Source organism: Somniosus microcephalus, chromosome 9 (assembly GCF_052327205.1).
Source record: "Somniosus microcephalus isolate GS21.2 chromosome 9, FLI_Smic_1.0, whole genome shotgun sequence".
NCBI lineage: Eukaryota > Metazoa > Chordata > Chondrichthyes > Squaliformes > Somniosidae > Somniosus > Somniosus microcephalus.
The window spans coordinates 18,384,935-18,408,867 of NC_140995.1; the positions used below are offsets into that span (position 1 = coordinate 18,384,935).

Here is a 23,933-nt window from a genome sequence, read left to right on the forward strand (position 1 = left end):
AAAACGTCCCAAGGCGCTGCACGGGAGTATTTTAAGACAAAAAAATTTGACACCGATCCACATAAGGATAAATTAGAGCAGGTGACCAAAAGCTTGGTCAAAGAGGTAGGTTTTAAGGAGCGTCTTAAAGGAGGAAAGAGAGGTAGCGAGGCAGAGAGGTTTAGGCAGATAAACATTGCTATGATGAGTCAACAGAGCTATTATCATTATATATTGTGACTATCAGTATGGTAGCAGGTAAACTAGAGAGACATTGGTCTTTCTTTATCTAGCAATTCCTACGCTCCTATCATTTGGTTCCAGTCACAGTCTTTGAATGGAAGCAGGTTGGTGCTGAGCGAAACATTCAATTTATCCAGTATTTGCTATTAAAAATACTGTGAAAGGGCAAGAGGAATAAATCAGTAGTAAAGCAAAGGTTCCTTGATAATGCAGCTTAACCTTGTCCGCAAAAGAATCCCCTCACATTTTCATTGTTCTCTCTCAAGCCTCTGACCTAATACAGGAAACTTTGGTTTATCCGGAGGTTGTATGTCCGGAAACCTCGATCTAACGGCAGAAATCAGCAGCCGTTTTGTTTGGTTTTTCTTCTTTTTTTTCTTCTCCTAGCACTTTTTTTAAACAGTCAGTCTCTGGAAAGCCGCTCTGAAGCTGTTGCTAAGCTACAGAGACGCTTCCAAGGTACGGGCTGACTGTTTACAAGCTGTTGCTAAGCAACAGTGTTTGTTGTCAGATACGGAGATGAAAACCTCCGTATCCTTCAACATTAGCGCTGGTCTGTCCGGAAGTTTTCATAGATCGGCATCACGCCGGTCCCGTCGGTGCCGGATATTGCGAAGTTTCCTGTACTGCTGAACCAGAGCCCTTTAATCCTGAATATAGGGCAGGCTTCAGTCGTGCATTGTCTGCAGGGTGTGAGGTTGAGACTGGATCAACCTCCCAGGTAACACTCGGGTATTAAAAAAAAATGAAAACACGATGATGCAGCAATAGTTTTATGTAAACAAACCTGCTTCTATTTCTGCAAACTCAGCAGCAAAGGCACAAAGGAATGTTCATCAAAGCCCTTATGCCTTGAAGCTAGAAGTTAGATTTGAGTAGTTCAGACGTACTTCATTCATCCCTGGAAATTGTCTCACTCACTATGAAATTATCATTTCAAGGTGCATAGAAAATGAAATATATTGTGCTTATGCTAATACATATTGAAGAAAAGACTGCCAAGTGCGTAGTTTCCTATCAACAGTAGAGCTGCAACTGGTTCTATCAGCACATAATTAATGTTACCAGGAGAACGGGCGGCCTTGTTAACAGTGCTGCTTCCATGTACATAGCAATTTTGTTATCGCCATAATATGTCACAAATACAGAGTTGTGGGAAGGTGCCAGAGTACTAATAACTACTAGCCTGTCATCTGAGTTACTTGTACTGGTGCCTATGTTTAAAAATTAAATCTGCAATGTGGTAGCACAGGGAGGCGTATCTTTATAACTAGAAGGTAGACTTTGAAAATCAAACAACAATATGTTAAACCAGGCACAAAACTCGGTGATAGATTCATCTCAACTAAAATAGTTTGTGGGAGCTTGCTGTGTGCAAATTGGCTGCCGCGTTTCCTACATTGCAACAGTGACTACACTTCAAAAAGTACCTCATTGACTGTAAAGCGCTTTGGGACGTCCGGTGGTCGTGAAAGGCGCTATATAAATGCAAGTCTTTCTTTCTTTATGGAATATAATCATCTAAGTGGCACACAGCTGCTTGGAATATTCTGGACCAGAATGAAAATACGACACATTGAGGTGGTAAGTGAGTAGGTCTTGATGGACAGATTTTTGAATGATAAGGGAGTCAAGGGTTATGGGGAGCGGGCAGGGAAGTGGAGTTGAGGCCAAGGTCAGATCAGCTCTGATCTTATTGAATGGTGGAGCAGGCTCGAGGGGCCAAATGACCTACTCCTGCTCCTACGTCTTATGTTCTTGCTCCTTGCATACTGATTTTCCCTTCCTGGCTACTTCTATTCACCACCTCCTCCAGCAGTGTGACCCAGACTGTTCCATGGTGCATCACTAGAGAAGCCACATCTGGAATATTGAGTGCAGTTGTGGGCACATGACCCTCAAGAGGAAATTGTTGCATTTAGAAAGGAATCAAATAAGAGGGAACAGTTGATTCAGGAACTTAAGGTCCTAAATTATGTGGAAAGACTTGTTTTCAGTGAAAAAGGTGACTGAGGGGAGACTTGGTCCAGCTCTTCAAATGGCCCAGAGGCGCTGATGGTGTAGCTGTTGGTGAGCTTGCTGATTTAGTATATCAGTATATAACCAGGGGATATAGCTTTAAAATTAACAACCACAGCTGAGAAAAGAAACTCTACCCCCACCTCACCCAGCGTAATGAATATGAAGAACAAAGTTACAGAAAAAGCAGTTTAGGCCGGGTCAATTAACTCATTCAATGACAGCGGTCGCTTGCACTTTTTAGCACCTTCCTGTAGAACAACATCTCAAAGTGCTTTACAAGAAGGTAAAGAGGATGACAAGTATGAAGCAGGAAGGGTGAGGGGGAAAGGTGGATTAAAAGTACGGTCAAAGAGCTGGGTTTTCCAAAGGCTTAAGACAGGGAGAGTGTTTGGAAGACAAAATGGTGTGGGGAGAGAACTCCAAAGAGCAGGACATAGTTGGGGGGAAATCAGTCTTGGGCAGTAGTGCAGAACGGTTGACAGCCCATCACAGCCCATTTTACATTGCGCCCGATTTTCTTTACCACAAGAAAAGCGGGCAGCGTGAAAAATGGACTACCGATGATTTATCGCCTGTTTTGTTCTACTGCTCGAGACAAATTTCGCCCCCAGTGGCTGAAGCAGAATCTGCAGATGTGGAGCAGGGGGAGTGAGGAACAAGCAATCATCCTGATTAGAGAAGCTGAAGGTTGAGAGCTGGGATATGCAGCTGGAAGAGATCATTTTGATAGGGTGGGGCAAGATTGTGGCGGGATTTGAAGCTGATGTTAAGCATCTTAAAATCAATGGGCAGGATTTTCATTGGGCCGTGGAGGTGGGATTGGAGGCGTGTGGGGGGGGGTTAAAATCCCGAAATCGGGGGGCATGAACCCATCCCGCCCCCATGCCAGTATCAAAGGAGGCGGGTACCTGACCCGCACTGGGACCCACCTCCCCAAGGAGGGAAGGGGATAAGTGCCAATTAACTGCCTGTTAACAGGTAGTTAACAGGCAGTTTTTAGCCTAATCCCTATTTTCATTCTTGAAGTGTGGGATTCCCGACATTTCCAAACCACGCCAAGTTAGCGAGGGGGGCCGTTGGGCTGATGGGCTTGGAGGGGTCGAGATGTCCAGTGTTCAGGTGAGTGATGGGTGCATGAGTGCAGAGGTAAGTGTGTTTGGTGTGTTTGGTGTGTTTAAAGAAGTTTTACTTACATTTACTTACCTTTACAGCCTTCCTTCCTTCAGGTCTCTGGAGTCCCTCATCTCACCGGCACAGAAAGCAGAATCTGTCAAAATCTGCAGCATTCAGCTTTCTGTTCTGGAGAGATCTCTAAATCATCCTGAGAGGAAGGAATTAACTTAGTGTACAGATTGTCAGTGTTTGACAGCTTCAAACAGCTGTCAAGCGCCGATATTTCATCTGTCAAAAGGTCTTGACAGATGAAATATCAATCTGTGATGTCACCTGTTGCCGGGTGGCCCTTAATTAGCCTGCTGAACCCGCTGGGCGGGCTCAACAAGGTCAATCAAGTCAAAATCACGTGGGTTGGCCACAATTCGATGGAGGCGGGACTACAACCCTGAAAGTTGTATTCCCGCCTCCTCAATGAAAATCCAGCCCAATGGGTCCGAAGTTCTGGGGATCTCACTTCATTGGCGTAAGTGCGATACAGCGGAACCCCCATCTGCCCAAGCACGAGGCGGAGGAACACATCACAAATTGCGAGGATGGGGTCATTTTCATGGTTGGGACAGGCTGCTTATGCCTTCAAGGGCACTTCTGCACCACCCATCCCAATTTGCCCTTGAAAAGCAGAGCAGCCCATAGCTGCTCCACCATTGGCCTTTCCCAATGTCTCAACAGGAGAATTTTATTAAGGCCATATAAATGCGGAATGGGAAGAATGCCCATGGTAGCTGGGAGTTCCCAGACACATTTGCTTAATGTAGGGGTTCAGATGGATCATCCGCCTCTGCCCCCCTTGACTGGAAAATGTCAGAAGCTAAGAAAAGAAACAGAATCCTTGAGAAACCAAGAACTGCCCCATTTTCTGCCTCCCAATTGGAAATTGCTGGGATTCCATCTTAGCCCGGACCAGAATTTTGTGCTCAATGTCCTTCAAGTCAATGTGTAGGAGCATCTGAGAAGATTATCTCACGTTTGGAGACAAAAAGATCCACCAGCTCCTTGCATTTTATGTGAATAAGAATACCAGTGAGAATGGGATTGGAGTTTATCGACAATGTGGCTAATGTTTGAAATAATCTAATATGCCAAAGGGCCCAATGGTTCCTGTTCTGCTGGAATGAAGTGTGGAGAATTGACTATTGCCTGTGGAAGCAGGAGGCCAAGATGTGAGGATAGGTGAATATTCTGTAGTTTCTCTTGATAATCTTTGAGAATCAAGGAGCAGAACTTTCCCTCAGAAGATTAAATCGATGAAGTAGAGTCCATGATAGAGTAGATTGTACACAGTCTGTGGAAGGAGCATGGGTGATGGTCCAAATAGTCCGTGGCTTATTCCGTGCTTTCTTGTGGTCCTTTTAGTTCTGCGAGCCAATCTGCAGCTTAACACTGCAGAGTGAACTATGTCTCACATTACTCTGACCTCTCTGTCCTCGGCCTCTTACACTGTTCCAACGAAGCTCAACGTAAGCTCGAGGAATAGCACCTCATCTTTCGATTAGGCACTTTACAGCCTTCTGGACTCAACATCGAGTTCAACTATTTCAGACTATAACCCCTGCCCCTATTTTTTTTCAGGCGGCAGTTGTTGATGATTCTGCCATTCCCATTTGCAACATTTAACCACTCTTGTCTTCCACCTTAGCACAGACCGTCCCTTTAGTTCTTTCCTCCCCCTCCCCCTTTCTCTGCCTCTGCATCTGGTTAAAATCTGTTACATCTCTAACTGTTTCCAGTTGTGACGAAGGGGCACAGACCTGAAATGTTGGGGGTGATTTTGCCAGCCCTGGGGAAGCAGGTATGGAGGCGGGACTGCCGGGAAAATGGCAGAATTTGGGGGCGGGTGCCCAACCTGCCTCCATGCCATCTTCCCAGGAGGCGGGTAGCCATCCCACGCCGGGTCCCGTCTCTTTGGAGGCGGGAAGGGATTAAAGCCTATTAACTGCCTGTTAACAGGTAGCTAACAGGCAGAAAATAGGATTATCCCCTTTTTGCCCTCAAGTGCGGGCTTCCCAAAGGCTCCGAAACCCGCCAGCTCAGCTCTTGTATGTAAGACCTCATCAAACTGCAGAGAATGTCACTGTTCGACAGCTTCACAGAGCTGTCAAACGATGACAATTCATCTGTCAAAAATTTTTCACAGATGAAACGTCATACGTTGACGTGCTCAGCAATCGGCTTCGCCTTGATTAGCCTGCTAATCCCGCTGGACGGGCTTAACAAGGTCAATCAAGGGAAAATAGCACGGGTTGGCCACAAATCGATGGAGGCGGGACATCGACCCGACAAGCAGCAGTCCCACCTCCAACGCGCCCCCAGTTACAAAATCGCCCCTGTTGACTCTGTTTCTCTCTCCACGGATGCTGAGTGTTTCCAGCATTTTCTGTCGTTATAATTCAGATTTCCAGCATCCGCAGTATTTTGCTATCGTATGTCTCACGTTAATTCTTTCTCGCCAGTTTGTCTCTGCAGAATATACTTTATTTTGGGAGACAAGGGCTTACTGACAGAGTAAACAGTTAAGTTTACTGCTGGATGTAATTTCCAATCCCAGCTGCAAACTCTTGCTGTAACATTTAAATATTCAGCTTGAGATATCCTGTTACTTTAGCAACAGAGAATATGAGTACCAATATCAGAAAGGTGAGGAAGGGAAGCCTGGCTTGGCAGAATAGTGCAAGCCAGATGGGAAAATATAAAAACAATGATTGAAATTCCCCAGTGTCAACCTGAATAGGATTCAGCTGCATGTTTATATAGCAGATGAAGTGAGGCAGGGAATTTGACCTATTAACAAAGTGTCAGCTGCTCATATCAGTAAGAGTTGATTTTACCAGACTGAACAATTTCTTAGCGACATGCCTATTGGTGGCGAGAGATTATTGGTGGTGTGAACTGGAAATGGTTCTAAAAATCTAAATTCCTGCTCCTGTTTTTTGACATTTTCTGACTAGAGATGTGTCGCTTCTTACAGGATTGAAGAGAAGTTCAACAATTAAATAATTCAAGTGGAAATGGGGGGGGGGAGGAATGGGTGGAGCATACTAGATCTATGTTAGAAACAGAAATGAATTAGTAGTGTGGATCTGCTGAACCTGGAAAATGATGGTACTTAAATCAGAGAAAGCTCCTGTGCCTGGGGTTATTGCAGTACCTGGGTGCAGCACATACATAGAAACATAGAAGATAGGAGCAGGAGTAGGCCATTCGGCCCCTCGAGCCTGCTCCGCCATTTAATGAGATCATGGCTGATCATCCAAATTCAGTACCCGGTCCCTGCCTTCTCTCCATATCCCTTGATCCCTTTAGCCTTAAGAAATATATCCAACTCCTTCTTGAATATATTTAATGAATTGGCCTCTACTGCCCTCTGTGGCAGAGAATTCCACAGGTTCACCACTCTCTGAGTGAAGAAATTCCTCCTCATCTCTGTCCTAAATGGCTTACCCCTTATCCTTAGACTGTGACCCCTGGTTCTGGACTCCCCGACCATCGGGAACATTCTTCCAGCATCTAGTCTGTCTAGTCCTGTCAGAATTTTATAAGTTTCGATGAGATCCCCTCTCATTCTTCTAAACTCCAGCGAGTACAAGCCCAATCGACCCAATCTCTCCTCATGCGTCATTCCTGCCATCCCAGGTATCAGCCTGGTGAATCTTCGCTGTACTCCTTCCATGGCAAGAACATCCTTCAGGAAAATCAGACAGGTCGGAGCTTGCACCTGTAAGAGATCCCGTCCTCGCTTTTAAGGAAAATTGGGCATGCTCCTCACTGTCCGATATTCCTGTATTCTCTGCTCCCCGGTGATCCAACGGCTCCTGGTGCAGAAACAGAACATTCTACCCCAATAATTCATGGAGCAAACTAACTGGGACCAATGTGTCTTGGTGCAGTGAGTGAAGAATGATGGGCTGGATTCTACGCTCAGTGGCGGTGATCCTGTGTCGAGTTTTCATCCCCCAATTCGTGGCTGTGCTGTGGAACCTTTTACCTCCTGACACCACGAGAGAGTGAGCCTTGGGTATGTTGAGCTAATACCTAATCTAAACCAGGAGTGAGGGCCATGGAAGGGGTTGTGATGTAATGGCCTTTTAGCTGAGTTTAAAAAGCAAGGCCACTGTAAGTAGATCGAGGGGTGGTCACCAATGTTCCCTCTAATTTTATTTTGGTGCGCTGTCCCTTTAAATTTGCTGCGCGTTATCTTTTCCAGCGGCAGCAGCAGGTGAGCGGCCTGCACAGGTCCGGTCGTGCACCTTCGGGGGAACATTGGTGGCCCCCCTGCAGCATATGCTCAACAACTGTAACACACGATCTTCCGCAGCCTCCGCATTGCCGTGTGCGTTGACTGCGAGCATCTTTTCCCTATAATAAAAATCTATAAGCAAAGACATTTTTACGTCTAGAATCTTCATTCCCTGGCACAGGTAACAGCTTTAAGATACAAAGAAAGAAAGGAAAAAGGAAAGAAAGAAAGACTTGCATTTAATGAGTGCCTTTCATGATCTCAGGTCGTTCCAAAGCACTTTACACCCGATTAAGTACTTTTGAAGTGTAGTCACTGTTATAATAATGGGAACGCGGCCAATTTACGCATGGCAAGCTCCCACAAACAGCAATGTGATAATGGCCAGATCATCTGTTTTTAAGTGTTGGTTGAGGGATAAATACTGGGCAGGACTTTGAGCAGAACTCCCCTGCTCTTCTTCGAAATAGTGCCATGGGATCTTTTACGTGCACTTGGTTTAATGTCTCACCCGAAAGATCACCTCTACAGTGTACATTCCAACAACAGGGTAAAAGCACTCTGACTGAAACATTAAAAGGAACACATTGTGGTGCATTGATAACCTCTTACTGATAATGGATGAACAACATAGCTTACGGTATTTGTAGAGTTCCCATTTAAATGTAACCCGCTGTCAAACAGAGGAGAGGATGTCCCGCTGCTGTGGTCACTGGATGGCCCAGGTGAACCTACAAAATAAAGGAAGCAATACAGCATTTTTAATATTGAGGATCCGTCACATGAGGAGAGAGATTATAAGATTTTATAACCGTACCCATCAGTACAGTCACAAATTAGTGACTCTATTTATGTGGCCAGAATAATTTATATTTTTCTTGTGCAAAGGAATTTTTTTTGTCTAACTAGCCTTTTAAAACACAAAGACATTTCCAAAAGAACCATTCCAAATATTAGGCAAATTTAATGAAAAATCAGACTCCATTTGGTTAACATGTCTCGCCGTCTTTTCCGTTCGCTTTCCCAACAATCCATTTTGTTTTCTTTCAGACATCACTTTCCTGCATGAGGGAGCTAAGCTGACGGGCATATGCGGGTAGCCTCATGACAAGGGAAATGTTTTGGGTAATTACTAACATGCGACTGGAGAGTGACATTTAAATTGTTATGTTGTAGCCACAACATACTTCGAGTTATGGGAAAAATATATTTGAGGATTGCAGTGGCATCTCATCAAAATCAAAGTCAAATTATTTTCAGTTTAGTAACAACCCATGAACTAAACATCATTCTCTGTATTTTTTTTTATTCGTTCATGCGATGTGGGCGTCGCTGGCAAGGCCAGCATTTATTGCTCATCCCTAATTGCCCGTGAGAAGGTGGTGGTGAGCCAACTTCTTGAACCGCTGCAGTCCGTGTGGTGAAGGTACTCCCACAGTGCTGTTAGGGAGGGAGTTCCAGGATTTTGACCCAGCGATGATGAAGGAACGGCGATATACTTCCAAGTCCGGATGGTGTGTGATTTGGAGGGGAACTTGGAGGTGGTTGTGTTCCCACGCGCCTGCTGCCCTTGTCCTAGGTGGAAGAGGTCGCGGGTTTGGGAGGTGCTGCCGAAGAAGCCTTGGCGAATTGCTGCAGTGCATCTTGTAGATGGTACACACTACAGCCACGGTATGCCGGTGGTGGAGGGAGTGAATGTTTAAGGTGGTGGATGGGGTGCCAATCAAGCGGGCTGCTTTGTCCTGGATGGTGTCGAGCTTCTTGAGTGTTGGAGCTGCACTTATCCAGGCAAGTAGAAAGTATTCCATCACACTCCTGACTAGTGCCTTGTCGATAGTGGAAAGGATTTGCGGAGTCAGGAGGTGAGACACTCGCTGCAGAATACCTCACCTCTGACCTGCTCTTGTTGCCACAGTATTTATGTGGCTGGTCTAGTTTAGTTTCTGGTCAATGGTGACCCCCCCAGGATGTTGATGGTGGGGGATTTGGTGATGGTAATGCCATTGAATGTCATGGGGAGGTGGTTAATTGCTCGCTTTTTGGAGATAGTCATTGCCTGGCACTTGTATTCATCAAATGCTATTCAAAATACTGATCACAAGACTTTATAGCAAATTCTTTTGTTGATTATGTATGCTTTCAGAGCTTGGAAAGAAATGTTAAAATGCTTATAGATTCACAGAATCACAGAAACCCCACAGTGCAGATAGAGGCCATTTCAGCCCATCGAGCCTGCACCGACACATATCCCACCCGATCCCCGTAACCCCTACATCAACACATATCCCACCCTATCCCCGTAACCCCACGTATTTAATCCCCCTAACACTAAGGGTCAATTTATCATAGCCAATCAACCTAACCCGCACATCTTTGGACTATTATCAGTCAATAGCTGGTGTTTGTGACTTCCTTGACAGAAAAAGGCAACCTATATAATCAGTAATAACATACACCCAATGTGAAAGGGAATAGAGTGGAGTCCTTCTCCAGTCACTGCCAATTGCCAATTTACCAGCTAGCAAAAGTGCAAGTGGGTTCGAACAGCATCTGGGTTACACGGCAATATGGGTTTTGCTCCTACTCTGCAGAATGGAGTTTCCCTGGAAAAATATTGAACGCTACGAACAGTAACATTATCTAATAATGTCATTCAATACCAGTTCTGGTTCTGCTCATTTCTAAAAGAAAGCCAATTGCCTAGAACCATAGAAGCTGACCCCACGAAAGGCGGCTAGTCGGTCTACCATGTCTTTGCTACAGCAATCCAAAACTACTCTGCGCTCTCTCCATAGCCCGGTATCTTCTTCTGTATCATTGTTTATCCAATTCTCCCTTAAAAGATGCTATAGGCTCTGCCTCAACTGCTCTCAGTGGCTAAACACTCCACCTACTGATAACTCACTGTGTAAAGAAATTTCTCCTAAACTCTCTCCTCACTCATTTTGGGAGAATTTTAAATTGAGAACCCCTTCTCCTGACCCCGCCGACCAGAGGAAGCAGTCTTTCCCGAGTCAACCTGTCAGAACCTTTCTTAATTTTAAAAAACTCTATTGAATCTCATCTTAGCGAATATCTCGTGACTCTCCTAATAACGAGGGTAGAGATTAGGCGTGTTGGTCATGATACCATTTCTGGTTCTTGTGGATTCGCCTGAGTCTCAAACACCTTGAGGAGAATTCCCTTAATGGGTAAGCTGGAGCAGATGCTGTGACTCATCAGAAACTAGGCTGGGTAAACCCGTTCTCTAAGGGTTTGCTCCAGTGTTCCTGTAACCTCATGTTTGGATATTGAACTACATCATCAAGCTCCTAATGATGTTCTTGATTATACCACTTTTTACAGAAAGATCATTTGATTGGGGTTTAACCGGCTAAAAGTAGTGTGCTTAAGATTCCTTAATTGACACGCCACAGATTTCCACGTCATTGTCACAAGATTCCTTGGGGTGAAAATTTGTTTGCGCCCGCCCGAGATGCACCCGACCCACCACCGATCGTGCCAGCTGACCCCCCCCAAAATTCCCCCCCACCGTAGTAACTGAGTAAGTGTTGTGCCGATAACTGGAATCCGATGCACAATCTTTCAATAGACCGCCTATTGCCTGGGTCCGTCTTGGCCGATAAATTAGGTCAAGTGCTCTTCACTTGCATTTCTCATTGCCAAGATGTCGCATATGAATCTTCTGTAACATTTTCTGGGTAGACGTTGCGAGATTACATTTCTGCTTCTCGGAAAATTAGACCCATGGTCATTAGGTGCTCAGATCTGCAAATCTAGTAACCCAATTTCCTTCAAGTGTAACTGCTTTAACTTGGCCATCCATTTTATCTCTTAGAGAATCTGCATATCTCTTCCTTTAGCTGTCTTTAGATACTGGTATGATTCCCCGCTTAGGCCTGAGTTAAAATTACAGTCAGGACTCAATGATGTCATTGGGTCGCAACATGCCTATGTAAAGAGGGACCCTAAATAACAACAGAAAATGCTGGAAAAACTCAGCAGGTCAGGCAACATCCATGGAGAGAAATTTGAGTTGACGTTTCGGGTCGAACCCTTCTTCAAAACTGGAAAGAAAAGAAACTAGATCGAAGGCAGGGCTGCGATCGGACAAAAGAATAAAAGAAACAAAAGAAGTAAAAGAGATTAGAAGCTAGACGAGATGGTAATAGGCTGAGATTAGGTGTAAAGTGTACTCGCAGGGCAAGAGATAGCTGCCAGGTGTGAGAGAGAAACAAAAGGAAAGGGGAGGGGGGGGAAAGGAGTGGAAAAATTACAAGAAAAAATGAAATGGGGGCCGAGCTTATGATTTGAAATTGTTGAACTCGATATTGAGTCCGGAAGGCTGCAGAGTGCCTAATCGGAAGATGAGGTGCTGTTCCTCGAGTTTACGTTGAGCTTCCGTGGAACAATACAAGAGGCCAAGGACGGTGAGGTCCGAGTGGGAATGGAGCGGTGAATTAAAATGACAGGCGACCAGAAGCTCGGGGTCACCCTTACGGACTGAACAGAGGTGTTCCGCAAAGCGGTCACCCAATCTGCGTTTGGTCTCCCCAATGTAGAGGAGACCGCATCGTGAGCAGCGAACACAGTATACTAAATTGCAAGAAGTACAAGTACAAGTAAAAGAGGGACCCTGTTGGCTGTCCTTGTCCTATCCTTGTTGCCTGCCCAGGAGAACAGGTTAAAATTGCAGATGTTGTAATCATGTCAGCTTTTGGACAGTAAGAACCAGGGCGATTTTAACTGCCCACCCGCCAGGTTTCTGCTGAGCAAGTAGGGTTAAAATCGGCCCCAAAAGTATTAGTTTATCTTCACTAGAACTGTGACAGTCTTTATTTTGAGAAATTGTAGGTGCATTGCTCATGATTGTACATCCGTTAAAGTTAGTGGACAATGAATTAAATCTAATCACAGTCTGCACACTCACAACTGAACTCTCTGTAAGGGCTGGATTTTGCCGGCGCTCAGAGGGTGGGTTTGGAGGCGGGTCCGCTGTCAAAATAGCAAAAATTGACAGCGGGGAGGAAGCCTGCTCGCAACCCGCCTCCACACGAGTCTCCCAGGTGTCGGGTCTGTCAGCTCAGAACTGACCCAACACTAAGCGGCGGGGGAAACAATTGAGCTCATTAAATGGCTTGTTAAGAGCCAATTTAATGCTATTTCGAGGCTTCCTTCCAATTTTATGTACTCCCCGACGGGTTACCCGCTGCTCGGGCAACACGCCAGCTCACCCAGGCGTGAGTTGAGTCTGCTCTGATGTATCTGATAAGCTGACAGGTGCAGAAGTGGTGTAAAGGATGCCATGTTGCAGATGGTCAGTTTCAGAGCACAGAAACTGTTGGTTACTGCATTTGTAAGACATATAGGCCTAGAAATTCGGTGGGCTGCGCCACCAGTTAGCGCCTAAAGAGGGCACTCAGTGTCTTTAGTGCCACTGGCCGCGCCTCCCGCGATATTTAGCGGGGCGCTAATGGTGGCGTTAGCCTGTAGCGCTGCGCCGCCACCGATGACGTCATCGGTGTGCGCAGTGCCCCACTACCACCCCGATCATGATATTTGGTAGCGCCCGCCTCTAACGCCGTTCGCAAATCGCACCCGGTTCATGGGGACTACCTGTGGCGGTAGTGGCGCAAATTAAGGTGGAGGTGCGGGGCGGCCATTTTTTTCAGTGTCCGCCTGCCAGCACCTCCGTCCCCGGCCTCCTGATCCCACCCCCCCGGGCAGTGCCGGCTGTGTCCCGAGAGCCCGGCAATTCTCCTCGGTGCCGGGCTCTTTTGCCGGCACTCGCGATCGGTCATCGCGCTGGTGCAGGCCCCTCCCCTTAAGAAGGGGAGGAAGGCCTGCAGCACCGCAGTGCGCCGTGCCGCAGCGTGTGGCGCTGCAGCACATTGCGCTGCGATATTCAGTTTCAGCGCCCCAAGAGGGACGCGGGGCGCCTCGAGCAGTGCCCCGCGTCCCTCTTGGGGCCCTCAAGCTGAATTTCCAGCCGGCGTAACGGCTCCGATCGCAGCGGTAATTCTGGCGCCCAGGCGAGCTTGGCGCCTCGTTTGGGGCTCCACCGAATTTCTAGGCCATAGAGATTTCTTTAGCTTGCCAGTGTTTAGAGCCAACTGTATGTCCAGTGCCACCTCATTGGAACAACCTCTCTCACCATTGACAGATCGCTTGTGTCATCTCACCTACAGCTGCCATCTATTGCAGCAACATCGGTGCCCTAGAAACTATTTCACCTTGGTCCTCCGAATCCTTCCACGATCAGCCCCAACACCAGCAGCACCAGGCACACCAGCAGCAGCAACAACACCACCAACCTTCTCCACCATCACCTGATGCTGCACAGGGCACAGGGCATCAGCCCCTGACAACATTGCTGGCCGGGAGGCCAGCGATGGCATCACCATGACCAGATTTACTTCACTTGATGCTGTAAACCCTGGCTGCCACATAATGCACCACGTTGACACCATCCCACACCAGCACTGTGAAGCATCCCTTTAATGTCCAAGCCATTCCATGCACACTCATCACTATACTGGGGTGGGAGGGGGGTTGAAGTTATGTCTCAACATTCACTGGAACTCAGTAAGATACTTCTCAAGGTGCGCACAGATCTGTTCAATAAGGGGCAGTGTTGAAAATATAGATTGGACTGTATGACAAGACATTACCAGAAACTTCACATGGACATTGGCTAAACCTCTCAAGTGCCTACCCTTGTGTATTGCTAGTTAAGCCCCTTAAGCTGTAAATATGGTGTCTTACACTTTAGGCCTCCTCTCTGCGTCCTCAATGTGTTAAAATCAAAATGATTTCACTTTCTTTCCTTCCCAACACCTCGGAACCCTGGAATTCACTACCTCCCTCAGTCTTGCCTTCCTCCTAAAATCTATAGGCTGTTAAAACTTGGACTGCAGTGGTTCAAGAAGGTGGCTCACCACCACCTTCTCAAGGGCAATTAGGGATGGGCAATAAATGCTGGCCTTGCCAGCGACACCCACATCCCATGAGTGAATAAAAAAACAAAGCTCATCATCAATGATTCATTGCTTTCTCTGCCCTTTTCAGCTTTGATAGTGGTCTGCACTATGGTCCTTGAGCCTTCACCTAGGTTTCACAATAATAAATGCTCAGGTTAGAATAGGTGACAAAGCTATTTAGTGCATGGAACACAGGAGGGTAATTCTATGCATGTCTGTCTCCTATTTTACTAGAATTACGATGGAATGTTCGTTATGAGCGCTGGTGATGGTTAGTAATAAAAGTACTGAGTGGGGTAAGTTGACTTAATTCTCTGAAGGGGTATCTCATTCCCACAAATCATTACTAATTTCTGATTGTCTCTTAGTTTACATCTGATTCACACAAACTCACATAATATGTTCTAAATTTCGCTTTTTGAAATTTTTCTAAATCTAGACAATTGTAACGATTTGATTAACTTGCCAAAACTGACCATAGAGCACATATACCAGAAACGCTGTCTACGGAGGTCACGGTCCATCATCAAAGACCCTACCCACCCCAGCCACAGTCTTTTCGCCCTCCTGCCATCTGGGAGACGCTACAGATGCATTCGCACCCGTACGATCTGATTTAGGAACAGCTTCTTTCCCAGGGCTGTCATCCTACTGAACTCCACAAATAAACTCTAAAGCCTGCACATCTGCCAATGCACTTTATTATGGTTATGGTTATGTTTATGTTAATGTATTACAAGCCAAATGTATGTTGAATGTTTAAATGTCTTAATCCAAATGTACACTCTCGGGAGCCGCAAGCCTACATTTCGTTGTACTGCACTTGTGCACTAACAATGACAATAAAAGTTGATTTGATTTGATTTGATTTGAAAATAGGATCACACTACATGTATTATCTGCGATTAGTAATTTTTACTCCCGATTATAAATATATATTTTTTTATCTTCCACTTAATTTATCTTGCTCAGCACTGTCCATTACATTTATACTTTGTCATATGACCCCAAGCAGTCACAGGGGGCAATATTCTGTGCCAAACACCCCCTCCCAAAACACCAGGGGGGTAGAATTCAGTATCGCCCCGTTTGGGGCGCCATTATCGGCCGTGCGCAAAGTTGAGCGCCTGGCGCTAATTATCGCCTCCGATGGCAAACTTGGCTTTTATCGCCCCTGGAGGTGATTGGAACGCTAAATCAGGCGCTTCACACCTGTCTTAAGGCGCAAAGGCCAAGGAGCGAGGCGCTACCTCAGAGCGCTGGTGAAGCTCATGTGATGTCAGTCAGCAATGGAACACAGACACACTGGTGCCGGCCAGTTCTTAAAGGGAAATTCTGGCGAAAGGTCATCGAACTGAAATGTTATCTCTGTTTCTCTCTTCACAGATGCTGCTTGACCTGCTGAGTTTCTCCAGCATTTTCTGTTTTTATCTTAAAGGGGAGGGTCGATCTTGCTCTCCATCCACATCCTGCTCATTGCAGCCTTGAATCTTGGCCTGGAGAGACCTGTACATCAAATCTGCTGGAAAGAACAATGGAGAGACCCAGGGAAAGAGCTCAGAGTGCAGCCCCCACAGTCTCTTCTAAGTCGATACAAGGAAGGGCAAATCAAAATGAACCTGCAAAGTGCTGCTCAGTACCCAAAACTCCTTCACACAGCGTTGAAGTCTCTCAGAATGTGTGGTGCAAAAATGTCACCAACAAAAAAAGGCAGGAAGCGGTTGCCATTAAATAGCGCTCCCCCAGTCCCTTTCTGACTGCAAAACACTCCCCTCAACCTGTCGTTGCTAGTGGCAGGCGGTAAGGCAGGGGGTGCCACTCAATATGCGGTCCGGGGCGCTACCGGGGCATTGCGCACTCGACTGACGTCTCGATCTGCTGGCGCAGGAGATCGTGGCAGTAGTATTTAGTGCCGCTGCAAAATGTCTAGTTAATTTCGCAAGCGGTGCAAACATCGCCGGGCGCTAGTTGCTTTGCGCCCCATTACCGCCCTCTTAAGGCGCTAATGGGAGGCGCAAACCAACTGAATTTTTCTCCCCAGGCGCTGTATAAGTGGTCTGCACAGAACGGGATTAAACAGAGTGGACTTGAATGAAGTGTTTTATTTGGGAACTTGGAAAGAGTGGGAATTCCTGGCAAGAGGGGGAAGGAGTTGCTGCTTTTTGCCTACACTACTTGCAGTGCTTTGTGTTACAGGTAGATATTTAATTTCAGTACCCTTAACTTAATCTAGACCAAGTAAGTAGTCAAGGAACTACACTGTAAACTAAGTTACCTAGTTACAAATTTAATTACATTTAATTAAATAAAACAAGGTCCTATAGGGATGGCAGTGCAGGTGGTGTGCCGCAACTGCAGCATGTGGGAGTTTGTGGAGAGCGTTGTGATCCCGGACAACCACATTTGCAGTAAGTGCCTGAATCTTGAGGAATTTCAGCTCAGAGTTTTTGAGCTGGAGACTGAGGTGCAGACATTGCGGGGCATCAGGGATGGGAAGAGTTACCTGGACACTTTGATGCAGGAGGCAGTCACACCCCTTAGGTTAGGTAGTGGCACAAGTCTGGTTAGTGGTCAGGGACAGGAGGGTGTGACTGCAACTCAGGCAGGTAAGGGGACCCCAGGTGCAGTGCTGGAGCAGCCTCAACCTTTGCCCTTGCCCAACAGGTATGAGGTTCCTGCTGCCTGTGTGGATAAGGGAAAAGCCTGCAGGATAGATAAGCAAGCTGACCATGGCACCATGGTGCAGGAGGCCATTCAAGTGGGGGGAGTGAAAGGGAATGTAGCTGTGGTAGGAGACAGTAGTCAGGGGGATAGATACTGTTCACTGCAGCCGCGACTGAGAGTTCCAAATCTTGTGTTGCCTGCCCGGTGCCAGGGTTAAAGACATCTCCTCACGACTGGAGAAGAACTTGGAATGTGAAGGGGAGGATCCAGTTGTCGTGGTCCACGTAGGAACCAATGACATAGGTAGAACTAGGAATGAGGTTCTGCTGAGGGTGTTTAATTAGCTAGGATCCAAAGTAAAAAGCAGAACCTCAAAGGTAATAACCTCTGGATTGTTACCTGAGCCACGCGCAAATTGGCATAGGGACAAAACAGATTAGAGTTTTAACTGCGTGGAAAGATGCAAAAAACTTCCCAGAAATAGTGGAGAACCAAGTTCTAGTGAGAATGAGGAACTGAAATAAATTAGTATTAGTAAAAAAAATAGTACTGGATAAATTAATGGGACTGAAAGCCGATAAATCCCCTGGACCTGATGACCTTCATCCTAGGGTTTTGAAAGAGGTGGCTATAGAGATAGTGGATGCATTGGTTGTCATTTTCCAAAATTTCATAGATTCTAGAATGGTTCCCGTGGATTGGAAGGTAGCAAATGTAACCCCACTATTTAAGAAAGGAGGGAGAGAGAAAACAGGGAGCTACAGAAGAGTTAGCCTGACATCAGTAGCAGAGAAAATGGTAGTATCTATTATTAAGGACGTGGTAACAGGGCACTTAGAAAATGATAGGATTGGGCAGAGTCAACATGGATTTATGAAAGGGAAATTGTGTTTGACAAATCTGTTCGAGGTTTTTAAGGTTGTAACTAGCAGAATAGATAAGGAGGAACCAGTGGATGTGGTGTATTTGGATTTTCAGAAGGCATTCAGTAAGGTGCCACACAAGAGATTATTAAACAAAATTAGGGCTCATGGGGTTGGGGGTAATACACTAGCGTGGATTGAGGATTGGTTAATGGACAGAAAACAGCGAGTAGGAATAAACGGGTCATTTTCAGGTTGGCAGGAGGTAATTAGTGGGGCACTGCAAAGATCAGTGCTTGGGCCTCAGCTATTCACAATCTATATCAATGACTTGGATGAAGGGACCAAATGTAATATATCCAAGTTTGCTGATGATTCAAAGTTGGGTGGGAATGTAAGTTGTGAGGAGGTTACAAGGAGGCTTCAAGGGGATACAGACAGGCTAAGTGAGTGGGCAAGAGCATGGCAAATGGAATATAATGTGGAGGAACCTGAGCAGGGAGACAGAGGAAAGGGAAACAAGGATTAAAGCAAAAGACAGGAAGGAGAAAAACAAAAGTGGCAGTCAGAGAAACCAAGGCCTAAAGATTCGGTGGCGCCCCAAACCCGGGAGCGCCAGCGGGATATTCAGTTTGAGCGCCCCAAGAGGGACGCGGGGCGCTGCTTGAGGCGCCCCGCATCCCTCTTGGGGCGCTGAAACTGAATATCGCAGTGCAATGTGCTGCAGCGCCACACGCTGTGGCACGGCGCGCTGTGGTACTGCAGGCCTTCCTCCCCTTCTTAAAGTGCAGGGGCCTGCACCAGCGCGATCACCGATCGCGAGTGCCGGCAAAAGAGCCCGGCACTGAGGAGAAGTGCCGGGCTCTCGGGACACAGCTGGCACTGCCCGGGGGGGGAGGGATCAGGAGGCCGGGGAGGGCGGCGCGAGGAGGTGCTGGCAGGCGGCCACCGAAAAAAATGGCCACCCCGCACCTCCCCTTTAATTTGCGCCACTACCGCCACAGGTAGGCCCCACTGAACTGGTCGCGATTTGCAACCGGCGCTACGGGGGGGGGGCGCGACCCAATATCGCGTTTGGGGCGGTAGCGGGGCGCTGCGCTACAGGCTAATGCCGCCATTAGCGCCCCACTAAATTTCGCGGGAGGCGTGGCCAGTGGTGCTAAAGCCACTGAGTGTCCTCTTTAGGCGCTAACTGGTGGTGCAGCCCACCAAATTTCTAGGCCCAAAGGTTTAAATCAAACATGGCCACAGTAAATAATAATTCTAATAAGTCTAAGAGCGTTAAAAACACAAGCCTGGAGGCTTTGTGTCTTAATGCGAGGAGCATTCGTAATAAGGTGGATGAATTAGCTGTGCAAATAGAGGTAAACGAACATGATTTGATTGGGATTACGGAAACATGGCTCCAGGGTGGCCAAGGCTGGGAACTCAACATCCAGGGGTATTCAATATTCAGGAAAGATAGGCAAAAAGGAAAGGGAGGTGGGGTAGCATTGCTGGTTAAAGAGGGGATTAACACAATTGTAAGGAAGGATATTAGCTCTGATGATGTGGAATCTGTATGGGTAGAGCTGAGAAATACCAAGGGGCAGAAAACGTTAGTGGGAGTGGTATATAGACCTCCAAATAGTAATGGGGAGGTTGGGGATGGCATTAAAAGGGAAATTAGAGATGCGTGCAATAAGGGCACAGCAGTCATCATGGGTGACTTTAATCTACATATAGATTGGGCTAACCAAATTAGTAACAATACTGTGGAGGAGGAATTCCTGGAGTGTTTACGGGATGGTTTCTTGGACCAATATGTTGAGGAACCAACTAGAGATCAGGCCATCTTAGACTGGGTATTATGTAATGAGAAAGGATTAATTAGCAATCTTGTTGTACGAGGCCCCTTGGGTCAGAGCGATCATAATATGATAGAATTCTTCATTAAAATGGAGAGTGAAGTAGTTGACTCAGAGACTAGGGTCCTGAATTTAAATAAAGGAAACTACGATGGTATGAGGCGCGAGTTGGGTAGGATTGATTGGGGAATGTCACTCAAAGGGTTGACGGTGGATAGGCAATGGCAAACATTCAAAGACCGCATGGATGAACTACAGAATTTGTTCATCCCAGTTTGGCATAAAAATAAAACAAAAAAGGTGACTCAACCATGGCTAACAAGGGAAATTAGGGATAGCATAAGATCAAAGGAGAGGACATATAAATTGGCCAGAAAAAGCAGTAAACCTGAGGATTGGGAGCAGTTTAGGATTCAACAAAGGAGGACAAAGGGATTAATTAAGAAGGGGAAAATTGGATATGAGAGTAAGCTTGCAGGGAACATAAAAACTGACTGTAAAAGCTTTAATAGATATGTGAAGAGAAAAAGATTGGTGAAGTCAAGCGTAGGTCCCTTGCAGTCAGAATCAGGGGAATTTATAATGAGGAACAAAGAAATGGCAGACCAATTAAATACATATTTTGGTTCTGTCTTCACAAAGGAGGACACAAATAACCTCCCAGAGATGTCAGGGAACATAGGGTCTGATGAAAGGGAGGAACTGAAAGAAATCAGTATTTGTAGGGAAATAGTGTTAGGGAAATTGACGGGATTGAAGGCCGAATAATCACCAGGGCCTGATAATCTACATCCTAGGGTACTTAAGGAAGTGGCCCTAGAAATACTAGATGCATTGCTGATCATCTTCCAACATTCGATGGAATCTGGAACAGTACCCATGGATTGGAGGGTAGCTAATGTAACCCCACTATTCAAAAAAGGTGGTAGAGAGAAAATGGGGAATTACAGACCAGTAAGCCTGACATCGGTAGTGGGGAAAATGCTAGAGTCCATTATAAAAGATGTAATAGCAGAACACTTGGAAAACAGTGACAGGATCGGACAAAGTCAACATGGATTTACAAAAGGTAAATGTGCTTGACTAATCTACTGGAATTTTTTGAGGATGTAACTGGTAAAATAGGTAAGGGAGAACCAGTGGATGTGGTGTATTTGGACTTTCAAAAGGCTTTCGATAAGGTCCCGCATAAGAGATTAGCGTGTAAAGTTAAGGCACATGGGATAATTAGCTTGCATCAGCAGAAAAGCTTAAAGGAAATACCACTGGAAAAAGGTATAAACATTGAACTCTCAAATGGGATAACAGACTCGCTTTAATTGGGCAAAGCGATTCTCAGCTTCAGAGGCGGTTCTGTCATCTCCAGCACTTTGTACCTCGGGGATCAAAGGTATTTGATATTGGTGGATATCCTGCCTGTATAAAAACTTTAAGAACTATAATACTGTAGTGAAGTTAAGGTTTAAAAGTAAGATTCCCTGTTAATAATAAAAAAGCATTTTTTCTCTTTTTAGAATGGTTAATGTTGCGATTGACTCACCAACTGTAAATTGCATGTCGGTTCTTTAATAAATCTATATATTTTTAGAATTGTCTCACATAAGACTTCTGTATCAAAAACTTGCAAACTCAATCTCTGTACACTCCTTGGTGAGGAATTGCAGAATTCTGAGGGAGTTTTCCGGACTCTCATAATATCCGGAACGTTACAGTCTAGCTAAACTTATTAAAAGCGCTATCTGGAGGATGGTAACATTCTCCGGTTGTTCCTTTCCTTTAGGGAGAGATAGTCCAGACCTTTTGACCCAATTAAGCATCTTTCGGATTCGGCTACCTCAAACTTCAGTCGAAAGTGAACGTCTGAGAAATACGCCTGATCCGGGGTAGCCCTAAAGGGGCTAGGACTAGTAATTATCCCCTCAGTACAAGGCTGGCTGCCAGCTTTGTCAGTTAGCCCTGCATCTGGGCTCCCTTGCAGGGCAATTGCAGGGCTGGCAATGCACCCCCCGGCCTCATTTCCATGGAAGTGCTGGACCTGCACTTATTGTAGGCACAGGCCCTGCTCCAATCCTCAAGGGAAGGCCTGGAAATCCCAGGGCAACATACCACAGGAAACTTTGGTTTATCCGGAGGTTGTATGTCCGGAAACCTCGATCTACCGGCAGAAATCAGGAGCCGTTTTGTTAGTTTTTTTTTCTTCTTGTGGCTTTTTTTTCAACAGTCAGGCTCTGCAAAGTCTCTCTGAAGCTGTTGCTAAGCTACAGAGACGCTTCCAAGGTACGGCCGACTGTTTAGAAGCTGTTGCTAAGCAACGGTGTTTGTTGCCAGAGCTGCAAATCTCCGTATGCTTCAACATTAACGCTGGTATGTCCGGCAGTTTTGATAGATCGGCAACAGCTCGGTCCCATCGGTGCCGGATATCACAAAGTTTCCTGTAGTTCACAAATGCTTAACTTTTTAGGGGAGATGTCAACCCACTGAAGGTAACAGCTGCGTAAATACTGTATAAAAGCAAGTTGCTGTTATGAAATTCCTTGATCTGTTATTTTAATGAAGGCATTAACCCAGTGGGTGAGCGCTTCATTAAAATGGTGGACACAGGAATTTCAGATGAATGTGTTAATTACTAATATTACACTGCACGATGTCCACTCACCTTTGTGGCTGGCAAACTCCAAGTGGCATAATAAGCATATCTCAGAAGGTAATTGAAATATATTTACAGAGATGTTTGAAAAAAAAGAAATAAGAAAGGAGGACATTTCAAATATATAGGCATTAATGTGAGCAGCTAACTGAGACAACAAGTATTTATAATGACATTCTGCGTAGTGCGGCCTCAAACCCTTCTGTGTCGAATTCAATGAGGCAATCTTTGGAAAATGCTTATGTCAATGCTGATCTTATTTAACGGCATCAAAGTGGAACAGAACAGTGAACCTCTCTCTATTTTTTTGTCTCTTACCTAGTGGGAGCTTAAGGAAGGAAGGGGCTTCCCTGAGGTACTGAACGGTGATAGTAACTTCATCCCCAGCATTTCGCAGTAGGTGCACCTGTCAATGTGATGTATAACAACAGCTTTACTGCAAAGACACCACCAGATACAGTAATTATAACAAAAATACGGCAAATCATTCACGTGTCAACTTGCTCTTATCTTAGCATACGGAGATTAAACACCGAACTTAGAATAGTATTCAGATAGATTAAAGAGCTGTGAAAAGCACAGTGAAAGGGGTAGAACTTTGTCCTCATTGTGCCTGTTTTACGGACAAAAGTTTGCATCCGAAAGATGCCTGAAAAGACATCCCACCGAATACTGAGTGTGGCCATTTTTCAGGCGTCCTAGGTGCCCGCCTAAAACAGTCGGTCGGCCCGTTAGCTATGTAAATGAGGGGCTTAAGGACCCTCCACGATAAAGAGCGGAACACGTGAATTTCCCGCAATTACGCTGATTCAAAATGGGTGTAAAATTACGCCCAGCATTTTAGATGCAGCAAGAAACAAAGTCATTATTTCTGGGTGCTTTATTGTTATTTTATTAAGCAATCATTCTTTTGTTTATCCTCACTGAGACCCGCTCTGTACTTTCTGTTTCTTTGAATGGATTTTTGATGACATCAGTATGAGGCACTTTAAAAATTGAAAAGCTTCCACCATTTCATTTTCTTAAACATGCTGTGCCTGATGTGCATGACTGATGGCTTCAAACTTTAATTCTCATACTCAAGGAGGGAATTTATAGTGCGAGTTCCACGCATACCTTGGGCCACGATTAGTTATGTTGACTTCTGGTTGTTTGACGCCAATTTTTACATTCTGGCATATGCTAATGAGATTGGCAAGAAATTGCAGCATATATTGATCTTCACAGAATCATAGAACGGTTATGGCACAGAAGGAGGCCATTCGGCCCCTCGAGCCC

The 23,933-nt window shown here is 45.7% G+C and overlaps 1 protein-coding gene across 1 annotated transcript in view; it reads right to left on the reverse strand.

Annotated features, from left to right (window-relative positions):
• The window catches only part of sntg2 (syntrophin, gamma 2), a gene marked incomplete at its 5' end in the record, with an annotated part of 377,700 nt that overhangs the window by 259,346 nt on the left and 94,421 nt on the right, over positions 1 to 23,933 (reverse strand). Inside the window, 2 exons of the mRNA XM_085996911.1 lie at positions 8,294 to 8,385; positions 22,974 to 23,061. Of these exons, the coding sequence (XP_085853037.1) occupies positions 8,294 to 8,385; positions 22,974 to 23,061 (180 nt within the window). The remainder of the gene's footprint in view (positions 1 to 8,293; positions 8,386 to 22,973; positions 23,062 to 23,933) is intronic.